General features: G+C 45.0%; 1 protein-coding gene across 1 annotated transcript in view; it reads right to left on the bottom strand.

Moving 5' to 3' along the window:
• Positions 1–12,931, bottom strand: part of LOC124554141 (5'-AMP-activated protein kinase subunit gamma-1) — a 619,663-nt gene that overhangs the window by 155,022 nt on the left and 451,710 nt on the right. Inside the window, exon 6 of the mRNA XM_047128206.1 lies at positions 562–610. Coding sequence (XP_046984162.1) covers positions 562–610 — 49 coding nt within the window. The remainder of the gene's footprint in view (positions 1–561; positions 611–12,931) is intronic.

Here is a 12,931-nt window from a genome sequence, read left to right as displayed (position 1 = left end):
CACTAAGCAGATTCAGAAGGATGTAGGCTGCAGTAGGTACTGGGAGATGAAGAAGCTTGCACAGGATAGACTAGCATGGAGAGCTGCATCAAACCAGTCACAGGACTGAAGACAACAACAACAACAACAACAACAACAACATGTATTTTCTTGTATTTTCTTCTTTCTGGTATGACCTGTACGTTTTTATATATGCATACTTAATATTTATATTGTATACTAATAACATCAAGTGACGTACTACGCCATACGCCAAATCAACTGCTTGTTACAGTAAAAGATTATCGGGACTATTTCAATAATACACATCATGGGAATTTGTCGAACATACTTCGAACACCTTGTTCCACATTACAACGGCCGAGCCTACGTTTCCAGCCAAAATACGGTGTGCCGAGCTTTAAAAACTTATTCAGCATATAAAGATTTAATGAAATATTTGAATCATGTCAATCTATTGCTCACGCATGCACCCCCCCCCCCCCAAAAACACACACACACACACACACACACACACACACACACACACACACAATAATGAAGCGATGCGTTTTTACTTACCAAGATCCTGGATGTTGACCTTCTCCAGGAACGGATCGGCAACCGGCAACTGGAAAAAAAGATGGAGAAGAATAAATTAATGGTCACTGGGCTATGTTGATATTTGAACTGGCACCCAGGTACCACAGTAAAAACATTACGTTTGAAAAAAAACCGAAAATTTAAAAAAAAAATTTACTTTGTAACAGAATTTCCTGTCAGCCACATTGTATTTGTGTCGTCGATTTTTTTTATGCTATCAGAAAATCTGTGCATATGGAATATTTAAATCTTTGACAGTGTATTGGTTTTTACAATACGGCAAACTGCCGGATGTCCGTAACCGGTATGGGCAACGTCTTTGCCAGCTGATCTTGATGGCAAGGTCCACATGTACTCCAGTCAAGACTGTCTCTGGACCACAGTCCACTTTCTTTAAACAACCATGTTTACTTACACGACACACATTTGTATCCATTTCCGCGAAACCAGCAAACTCACGTTGTGCAATTGCTTTTTTTCTTTTTTTAGTTACTGATGCCAACCCACGATTTCAAATGCTCCTGGTTTGTGCTACTAAGAAAGTGGTTGTGAGTTAGTGGTCGGTGATAAAGGCGGTGGTTGGGGGGAGGGGGGGGGTATAGTAGCCACAAAAAGAGAATTTCAATTTTCGCCAAATCACGGTTATTGATGTAAGTGGAACACCAGCGACCTTGACGGGTTAATGAATGGTGCGGCAATATGGGAGGAAGGATAATTGGCCCTCATTTTATCGATGGCAATCTAAATGGTGCAATGTATGCTGATTTCGTACATAACGTTCTACCGATGTTACTACAAGATGTTTCACTGCATGGCAGAATGGCGATGTACTTCCAACATGATGGATGTTCGGCACATAGCTCGCGTGCGGTTGAAGCTGTACTGAATAGCATATTTCGTGACAGGTGGATTGGTCGTCGAAGCACCATACCGTGGCCCGCACGTTTACCGGATATGACGTCTCCGGATTTCTTTGTGTGGGGAAACTTGAAGGATATTTGCTATCGTGATCCACCGACAACACCTGACAACATGCGTCAGCGCATTGTGAATGCATGTGCGAACATTACGGAAGGCGAACTACTCGCTGTTGAGAGGAATGTCGTTACACGTATTGCCAAATGCATTGAGGTTGACTGACATCATTTTGAGCATTTATTGCGTTAATGTGGTATTTACAGGTAATCACGCTGTAACAGCATGCGTTCTCAGAAATAATAGGTTCACAAAGGCACATGTATCACATTGGAACGCCCGAAGTGTCCAAACGTACCTACGTTCTGTATTTTAATTTAAAAAACCTACCCGTTACCAACTGTTGGTCTAAAATTGTGAGCCATATGTTTGCAACTATTACAGCGCCATCCATCACAAAGCGAAAAAAAGTGGTCCAACTAAAACATTCACATTTCTTTACGTACTACACGAATATGTAATAGAATGAATGTTTTAGTTGGACCACTTTTCTCGCTTTGTGATAGATGGCGCTGTAATAGTCACAAACGTGTAAGTACGTGGTATCACGTAACATTCCGCCAGTCCGGACGGTATTTACTTCGTCATACATTACCCGTGTTAAAATGGACCGTTTACCAATTGCAGGAAAGGTCGATATCGTGTTGATGTATGGCTATTGTGATCAAAATTCCCAACGGGCGTGTGCTATGTATGCTGCTCGGTATCCTGGACGACATCGTCCAAGTGTCCGGACCGTTCGCCGGATAGTTAAGTTATTTAAGGAAACAGGAAGTGTTCAGCCACATGTGAAACGTCAACCACGACCTGCAACAAATGATGATGCCTAAGTAGGTGTCCCCCTGAGATAAGATGATGGGCAAATAAACCAGCGTCGATTGAATTTAAGCACACCATCAAGTGTTACCGTCTGTGCAAGCCCGCTTCTTCGTTACTGAACAGCCGGCCGCGGTGGTCTCGCGGTTCTAGGCGCTCAGTCCGGAGCCGCGCAACGGCTACGGTCGCAGGTTCGAATCCTGCCTCGGGCATGGATGTGTGTGATGTCCTTAGGTTAGTTAGGTTTAAGTAGTTCTAAGTTCTAGGGGTCTGATGACCACAGATGTTAAGTCCCATAGTTCTCAGAGCCATTCGTTACTGAACAAGAAAAACACACACGTTTCTTGGTTCTGCTGTTTGCTGCTAGAAGCATATTACTGTAGAAAATACACCTGAGAAGTGGGGGGGGGGGGGGGGGGGGAGGGACACGAGTATCTAATTCGGGCAGCAGTTTGAAGACCAATGCTCTACGGTTTTACCACAGTTTGCAATCTCCTTCCGTACAAGTTAGAGGAAAAGAATACTGGGTTTTCATAGTTCCCATTGGCCACGGGGTTATTACAGGCAAAGCACAAAGCCTGGAAACCAAAACTGGATGACCGGGCAGGCCGGAAGGTGCGAGACGAGGGAAACTTTCCTAGGGCACACGTAATACTGATCCATAGGCAGTTAACTGCTAATCTGACGAGAGAAAAAATATCGATTCATTCGGAATGAATCGATTTCAGGGGAGGTTGAAACGGGCTGAACATCGAGATGGTGAGTCCCTTTCTTGTCCTTAAATAACGGAAACATAAATATCTACAGAAGAAAACAATGGACTGCTACTGTGACCTTTTTCTGCGTCGGCTGAGGCAGAGAGAGATCAAGGTGAAAGCCCGAAGTGAACATACGATGGTAAATAACGGAATGAAGTAGGGGAGTTGTGTCGGCCTTGACGAACCCTCCTCCCCCGCGTCTGCTACGGGAGTTCATCCCCCACACCGGACTGGCGGTCCCTGTCCAGAGGCTTAAGCCTTCTCCATGGTCCCTGAGAGTTTGTAACGTGACAGCATCATCCTGAACAGCGTACGAGTAATGCTGATAGGTATTTTTGGAAAAATTTTCTGTGTGTATGAAGGTAGGTCTCGTGGTCTGGAAATCGGTTATTGATTAAAAACTAAAAAAAAAAACCTCCTTGCAGCCAGAGGCTAATTTATTTTTAATTGCAAATCATCAGACGGTTCCCTCCGTACGATCCAATACAATGGAAAGTCACAATAAAAAAATTAATTTCCGAACTTCAGCTTTTCGTGGTGCTAATTTGAAACTTGTTAGCGGCGTTCGACAGTTTGCTCATTTTCAATTGTTACTCACCGCCACCTGTACGGGTGACCGTAATTTTGAACTCTGGATGCCACAAGTTGAAAAGCGTTTCATCTGTTTCTTACTTTTTATTAATGTTGTATTTTGTTGAAACACTAATTCCATTAATCAAATTATTCCAAAATAAAAATAGTTCTTACTGCCCATATAGCGTACTAAACATTTATTTACTTTCACGTATTCCCCCTTCAGTGCTTCATAAATCGCTTTACACATTTCTGGAATTACTGTATTTTGGTTAATGTGTGATGCGATATTCGAGTGCTGTATTCTAAACTGGAGTAACTATTTCCTGTATCAAGAAATCCCAGTGTCGCAGTTTGCCTGTCTTCTGCACATACAGCATTTCTCAAGATAGTATTCTGTTTTGTAATATAAGCAGCCGCTTTACTGAGCAAATAGTGAAATACACTCTCATCCATTCGTAAGTAATTTATGTATTAAGACTTGAGTTCCTCCACTTGCAGCTCTCTTAACAAATTCTGCTAAATGCTTTTATTATCTCGACGCAATACCTAGGCCTTCATCAAAGTATGTTTCCTTTTTTTTCGCCACTTTTCTCCCAAATACACACACAATGCAATTGTGGTATTAGCAAATGCAGCGCATTAAAACAAGCTGTCATCCGGCATCAAGAAATGCGACGAAAAATATGACTACAGGGTAATATCCTTTTTTTAGCGCCATCTCAAAGAAATTTGACGAATATTTGATCATATTAAAATATGACAACAGTGTAATACCCTTCTTTAGCGCCATATCAAATCTCATTCTCAAAGACATTTGACAAATATTTGATCATATTTCTTTGTCAAAGTAATATGATGGAGTATTACCGGCCTTACGCCGGAAAAAAACCGTAATAATATTAAATATACTGTATTTACTAATATTTTCGTAAGTCATAAGAAAAGGGAACACATAGAAAACTTTTAAAAATGAATAAAAACAATCTCGATCGCGTCCTCACATTTTTTATTATTTATCGCCAACCGGTTTCGGCCCACATTAGTTATATGATCTACGCATCTACTCTTCAGCATTCTTCTGTAGCATCACATTTCGAAAGTTTCTATTCCCTTCCTGTTTAAACCATTTATCGTCCAGGTTTCACTTCCATACATGGCTACACTCCACACAAACACTTTCAGAAAGGACTTGCTGACTCTTCAATCTACATACTCGATGTAAACAAATTTCTCTTCTTTAGAAACTCTTTCCTTGCCATTGCCAGTCTACTTTTTTTATATCTCCTCTACTTCTACCATCATCAGTTATTTTGCTCCCCAAATAGCAAAACTCCTTTACTACTTTAAGTGTCTCATTTCCTAATCTAATTCCCTCAGCATCACCCGACTTAATTCGACTACATTCCATTATCCTCGTTTCGCGTTTGCTGATGTTCATCTTATATCCTCCTTTCAAAACACTGTCCATTCCGTCCACTGCTCTTCCAAGTCCTTTGCTGTCTCTGACAGAATTACAATTTCATCGGCGAACGCCAAAGTTTTTATTTCTTCTCCTTGGATTTTAATTCCTACTCCGAATTTTTCTTTTGTTTCCTTCACTGCTTGCTCAATATACAGATTGAATTACATCGGCGAGAGGCTAGAACCCTGTCACACCCTCTTCCCAACCACTCCTTCCCTTTCATGTCCCTCACCTCTTGTAACTGCCGTCTGGTTTCTGTACAAATTATAATAGCATTTCGCTCCCTGTATTTTCGCCCTGCCACCTTCAGAATCTGAAAGAGTACTCCAGTCAAGATTGTCAAAAGCTTTCTGCGATTCTACGAACGATGGAAATGTTGGTTTGCCTTTGCTTAACCTATCTTCTGTCGTAGAGTCCGTATTGCCTCACGTGTTCCAACATTTCTACAGAATACACACTGTCTTCGCCGAGGTCGGCTTCTACCAGTTTTTCCATTCGTCTGTAAAGAATTCGTATTAGTAATTTGCGACCGTGACTTATTGAACTGATAGTTCGGTAATTTTCACATCTGTCAACACAGGCTTTTTCTGAAATTAGAATAATTATATTGTTTTTGATGTCTGAGGGTGTATATGAAAATATTAATGAACTCAATATCACCATCATCCAATTCAGTCATTAAATGATGTGGCCTCTTCGAGTCGTGGATTCAGGTAGGCTTTCAGCAGTCTCCTCCAAGATGGACGGTCTTGGGCAGTCCTCTGCCAGGTGTTTCCAGCGGTCTCCTCGATGTCTTTGTCCCATCTGTCTGGTGGTCTCCCTCTAGGCCTCCGGTGCTCTCTCGGAGTCCACTCCAGTACCAGCTTCGTCCATCTGTCGTCTTTTCTTCTCGTGACGTGGCGAGCCCACTGCCATTTCGAGGAACCTACCGTCTCTAAGATGTCGTTAACCTTCGTCACAGTCCGGATGTCATCTGCCCCTTTCCTGTCCTTTCTTGTATAGCCCAGCATTGATCTCTCCACGGCTCTCTGTGCTGTCCTAAGTTTCCCTTTTGTAAATGAGTTCAGTGTCCACGTCTCGCAGCCGTACGTCATCACATGAATAATGCAGTGATCAAATACTGCTTTCTTCAGATTTACTGGCATTTTTGATCTGAATATTGAATTCTTCCCAAATGCTTGCCAGCAAAGCTTGATGCGTCGACAGATTTCTGGCCTTAGTCTCCCTTCATATTTATAACCTGGCCAAGGTAGACATTAATGTTAAACTCAATATACTGACCCATATTTCGGTTTATTTGCACTAACATAGAAATTCAAAATAGGAGAATAGATACTCGACCCCCCATGGCCCTAAGATTACGGTTCTGTGCCATTCCCACTGCGCCAAGCACCTCCTGGAAACTACTTTAACACAAATATGTCATGCCTTGCCTGAACTGAGGGAAAAATGCTACTGTTTTCTAAATTTTCCTCGACACATTTCAGTCTCGTCTTTATCTACGATGATGATAGAAGCTGTGGAAATGAATTAAAAACTGTGCCAAGGCCGGGACTCGAACCGGGGTCCCCTTTCTTAGAAGGCACGAATGCTGTCCATTACACCACAGCAGCACTATGGCTAACATTGCTGGAAGGACTACACGAGTCCAATGCCCTCCTTTAAGACAAACATTGGACTTGCATGCAGCGACGTTAGCTACAGTGCTGTTAGCATTCCTGCCTAGTCAGCAAGGAGACCCCCGTTCGAGTCCCGGCTGTGGCACAAGTTTTAATTCATTTCCTCAGCTTCCATCATAGAGCGTCTGCCATGTAAGCAGGAGATCCCAGGTTCGAGTCCCGGTCGGGCCACACATTTTCATCTGTCCCCGTTGACATATGTCAACGCCTGTAAGCAGCTAAGGGTGTTCATTTCATAGTAATTCCATCATTATCGTAGATAAAGATGTTTTCCAAGCACTTGGCCATCTGGGGACCGCACTTTTGTTATTTTCATTTCACGTCCAGCCCTGCGCGTACCATAAATCTGGACAAAACCTGTCACAAAGAGTAGGCGCAGTGCGGTCCCTTCTGAATTGGGGAGAGACTTATGAGGAATGGATCCGTGACTGTTGCGGGGGGAGAGAGGGACGGCGGGATGTGAGCCATTACCAGGTTCTTGCGAGTGAAGCGGCCGCGCTTGACGGCGGGCGGCAGGATCTTCCAGTACCAGCTGGAGGGCGCGCCGCTCCTGGAGCCTCCAGCCGGCGTCGGCGTCGTTCCAGCGCTGGAGGCGGACGCAGCGGCCGTCGCCTCCCACAGTCGCCGAAGCAGCATCGCGTCCGCGCTCTGGGGCATCGGCGCGCCTCGCGAAGTCGGCACAACTTTAGCCTGAGGATGGCGCAGCGCTAGCGCACCGAAACGTCGCGGCGCGGCCAATAAAAAACGCCCCCGCCGACAACCCAATCACTGTCACCGAAACAGATATCCCTGTAGTGAGCCGTCGCCAACTTTTGCTCGCCGCTAGCTGAAGATTTTTGAAGCCAGTTTTCCAGTCACTCATACGCTTTCCACACACCCACGCAAGAAGAGCTGATGACAGGCGCAGCTGTAAAGGCGTCATACCGGTTACACTGCACCTCACACTGAATAATACACAGAATATGAATGTTGAAAATTAGGTGAAGACATAAGGGTTGCAGAGGTTCTGCACAGAACCGGAAAGGATAGGAATACGTAGAAAATACTGGCAAGGAGAAGGGACAGGATGATAGGACATCTGTTAAGACATTAGGCGATGACTCCCACGGTAGTAGAAGAAAGTTGTACAGGGCACCAACTGTATAGGAAGACAGAGATTGGAATACACCCAGCAGATAATTGAAGACAAAGGTTGCAAGTGCTACTCTGAGATGAAGAGGTTGTCACGAGATTGGAATTCGTGGCGGGCCGCATCAAATCTGCCAGGAGACTGATGGCAAAAAAAAGTGGCCCGGTTTGAAAGTTCATAATTCTGACCGAAGTACTAACACGAATTCTTTACAGACGAATGGAAAAACTGGTAGAAGCGGACCTCGGGAAGATCGGTTTGGATTCTGTAGAAATGTTGGAACACGTGACGCAATATTGCCCCTACGACTTATCTTACAAGGGAACCTCCCCATCGCACCCCCCTCAGATTTAGTTATAAGTTGACACAGTGGATAAGCCTTGAAAAACTGAACACAGATCAATCGAGAAAACAGGAGGAAGTTGTGTGGAACTATGAAAAAAATAAGCAAAATATACAAACTGAGTAGTCCATGCAGAAGATAGGCAACATCAAGGATAATGTGAGCTCAGGAGCGCCGTGGTCCTGTGGTCAGCATGGGCAGCTGCGGTACGAGAGGTCCTTGGTTCGAGTCTCCCCTCGAGTGAAAAGTTTAATTTTTTATTTTCAGACAATTATCAAAGTTCAGGCACTCACACATAATCAACTTCGCTCTCCAAAATTCCAGGACATGTTCAGATGTGCTTGGACATATGCAGGATTTGACGGTCTACACACGGAAAAAACGTTAAAAACATATGTTTTGACAGAGCACAGGGAAAACTGTGCGACTGTGAAACTGTTACATTCATTTTTTGCAGTTTATGTGACAAACTCTTATGTTTTCATCACTTTTTTGGGAGTGATTATCACGTCCACAAGGAAACGCAAATCGGGCAAGCTAGAAGAATCTTTTTACCCATTCGCCAAGTGTACAGGTTAGGTAGGTCGACAACATTTCCCTGTCATGTGACGCACATGCCGTCACCAGTGTCGTATAGAATATATCAGACGTGTTTTCCTGTGGAGCAATCGGTTGACCTATGACCTCGTGATCAAATGTTTTCGGTTCTCATTGGAGAGGCACGTCCTTTCGTCTACTAATCGCACGGTTTTGCTTTGCGGTCGCAAAGCACAGACACTAAACTTATTACAGTGAACAGAGACGTCAATGAACAAACGGACAGATCATAGCTTTGCGAAAATAAAGAAAGTAAAATTTTCACTCGAGGAAGGACTTGAACCAAGGACCTCTTGTTCCGCAGCTGCTCACGCTAACCATGGGACCACGGCATTCCTGTGCTCACGTTGTCATTAATGTTGCATATGATACCCCTGGACTACTCAGTTTGTCTATTTTGCCTATTTTTTTCGTAGTTCCACATAACTTCTTCCTGTTTTCTCGATTGATGTGTGCTCAGTTTTTCAAGGCCTATCCACTGTGCCAACTCATATATAAATCTGAGGGGGGTGCGATGGAGAGGTTGCCCTGTTAGAAAATAGATTAAGGAAAGGCAAACCTACGTTTCTAGCATCTGTAGACTTGGAGAAAGCTTTTGACAATGTTGACTGGAATACTCTCTCTCGAATTCTGAAGGTGGCAGGGGTCAAATGGAGGGCCGATACCGCGGCGACGATCATAATGGTACTACTACGACGGCGATGATGATGATGATGATACGGAGTATGAAAACTATGATACTGATACTGACTACGACGACACTGACGACGATGATGGTAATATACTCTGGACTATCTTTAAAGTCTTTAGTCGATCACTAGCCGCATTCGCGTAAGAACGAAATCTTTGCAGTTTCTACCGTCACAGTGTCGGGTGGGCGACAATATTTGGCACCAAACGAGTAAGTGGAAATACGGGGAAGGTGTCGGTGCGGCTGGGGTTCTTCGCAGAAAGAACGAGAAAGGCTTTGGCGGGGCCGAGGGATGGCGGGATGAGTCGTGAGCCGCCATAAGCCGCGGGGATCACCACCGCACAAATGGACGGCCCGGCCCGGCAAGATTTACCGTCGCTCCTCCACCGACCTACTTGTTGCGGCCACTATCGACCCATCGAACTGGACCCCAGCAGCTGCGCTTCTGCCTCCCCCTCCCATCAAACCTCTCTCTCTCTCTCTCTCTCTCTCTCTCTCTCTCTCTCTCTGTGTGTGTGGCGGTGTAACGTAATACACCAATTAATGCGTGTAATGTAGCAAACTATCCAAGTGCATCGCAAACGCGCTGACGTAGGCAGGGCTAGGTAGAGCACAGCATACGCGTATAACGCCGAATGAAGCAATTCCGGGAGTGCTCCAGACGTAAATAAACGAAGACCATTAGTAGAATGAACTCCCGCTCTGTTCCGAATCCTCCCGCCTGATTAAAAGACGGTGTCGGTCCAAGATACCAAGCTGTACTCTCTCGCTTTTCGCGACAAATGTTCTTACCGAGTGAGCTACCCAGAAACGGTTATTTTTGTTATTTTTTCAGTGTCACAGTCTTGTTGAACAGGCTTATCGGCTTCGCCGATTTTCCGTGTATTGGTGTAGTTGTGTTTAGGTAGTGCTGTTGGGGCACCATTTATTCACTTTGGGGGTCAGGATTGTGATTTTTGAACTTAAAAGTTCACCAATCCGCCGCCCTTGGTGGTGTACTGCGCCGTGCAAGAAGGCTTGGTGTTTGTTTCTCCTTTCCTCTCCTCTTGGTCCTTGGTGTTCGTTGCGGCTGGGTTGCCGCTTTCTTCTTTGTCCATGGTGGTTCGGCGTCTGCTTGCCGCTAGATTGTCTCTCGCAATACGATCTACTTGGTCTGGTTTAAGGTGGTTGGTGTGGTTGTATTTTGCTTCCGACTGGGAGTTGGGGAGTATTTCCTGACTTTAATCTGTGGGGTCCTCTGTGATGGATCGTGCCAGGTTTTTGGTCTTTGGGTGCCTACGTCTGTCAGGTGTCTGCAGGTGTTTCTGATGTTGTCTATCTTTTGGAAAATTTTTGTACTTTGTTTCCTAATCGTTTGATCAAGTGTATCCATCTCCAGCTGTTCATATAATTGGGATAGTCTAGTCCAGTAGGGTGCTCCTAGGATCCACCTGAGCACCTTGTTCTGTAGTTCGTATTTCCTTGTTGGGCAAGCCACTGCCCATGATGAGCAGCCATATGTCATCGTGGGCAGCACCGTTGTCTTGTATAGTGTCCGTTTCGTTTCTGCTTTCAAGTTCTTGCTCTTGAAGAGAGGGTAAAGGGCCCTGGCTAGGTTCAGGGCTTTTGTTTTCTTTTCTTTGATGCGATGGTGGTACAACAGTTTTCGGTCCAGCGTCACGCCAAGGTACTTGACTTCATCCCTCCAGGGTAGTACCTGGGCGCTGAGCCGCAGATGGTTTTGCAGGACTGGTCGCTTTCGGGTGAAGTAGATGGCGGTTGTTTTAGCGGCGTTTAGATGAAGTTTGTTTGCTCTACACCAGTTTTCCACGCTATTGAGCTGTCTTTGTAGTCTGCCGATGGATACGTGCTGCCGATGTTCACTGGTGTAGAACGCCGTGTCGTCGGCGAATTGGGCGATGTGGACTCCTGCCTCCAAGGGAATGTCGTTGACGTAGATGTTGAATAGAGTTGGTGAGAGGACAGACCCTTGGGGGGATGCCCGCTTTCAGCTGGCGACGAGAGGAACGTTTGCCATCCACTTCGACCACGAAATGCCTCTCGTTCAAGTAGCTGTCAAGTAGCTTGGCGTAGACGTCTGGGATAGTTGTTTGATGTAGTATATCTTCCAGATTAAGTTGTCGTGCCACACCTTGTCGAAGGCTTCTTCCCAGTCAAGGAACACGAGAAACTACGAGGGACATTCAATAAGTAACGTCTCGCTTTTTTCTTTTTCTTTTAATGCTATTAACAGACAGTTGTGCTCCACATCTGATATGCGTTCTGTGCGCCGGTGAAGTTTCGAACCGTACCGGCAGATGGCAGAGCCGTACTACAGTGTCAAAATGGCGCCTACATACGACCCACGTTATAAGCAGCGTGCTGTTATTGAACTCTTGAGTGCAGAAACAGAAACCGCGGTGAACATCCGTAAACGTCTGTGTGCAGTGTATGGCCATGCCGCAGTTGATAGGAGTACAATCGGGCGATGGGTGAAGAAAGTCACAGCCTCGGGAAATGCAGAAATCAGCCACGCTCTGGACGCCCTGTCACAGCCACTGCTCCACACGTGCTGAGTCGTGCGGACGCCATTTTTCGTGCCGACCGGCGCATCACAGCTCGACAACTGGCTCTGCAGTTGTCGGTCAGCACTAGAGTTGGGCAACACGATTCTTTTTTCCCGATTCGATTCCTACGATTCAATCTCACATTGAGAATCGATTACTACGATTCGTTCACGATTCATTCTAGTCTGCGACGGCACGATTCTGACGGAATGCAAAAAGTTCTACATCGTACTCACAGATGGCAGCACATTGTCAATGGAGTTAGAATCGAACTGCCAGAAATAGTTTATTTATGAGGCGCATATGACGTTACAAGTGTGATTCTCGATTTATACGTGTAATGCCTTAATTGTTGAAAGGTCACGTTTGATTTGATTGCATCTATTGTTTTATTTCAGTATGCCAGGAAAGAGGAGTCGATTTGTGCGAAAGGCGGTGAAAAATTACGTGCTGTGCCAGTTTGGTTGCGTGGCTTGAGCGTATATATCTACAGACGTCTGTTTTATAGTAACAAAATCTAGCAGTGAGGCAGAGGTGGTTTGGCTCACATCATCCTAAGCTTTTCTGTGTTAAGATGTCTTTCCAAGTCCACATCACCCTTGTAATTCATAACGCAGCTGACAGCCCTCCCACACAGCACATTTCTTCTAAACACAAAGCACAGGTATTTTGCTTTTAATTTGTCTGAGAACTTGACGCTGTCACTACTATTTACGTGAGAAGACGACATACTTCTAAACAGTAGGACTCAATCGTATACAGCGACATTACTTCACT

The sequence above is a fragment of the Schistocerca americana genome, chromosome 11, assembly GCF_021461395.2.
Source record: "Schistocerca americana isolate TAMUIC-IGC-003095 chromosome 11, iqSchAmer2.1, whole genome shotgun sequence".
Lineage (NCBI taxonomy): Eukaryota > Metazoa > Arthropoda > Insecta > Orthoptera > Acrididae > Schistocerca > Schistocerca americana.
Note: the sequence above shows the minus strand (reverse complement) of the source record. Positions and strands in the feature narration are given on the sequence as shown.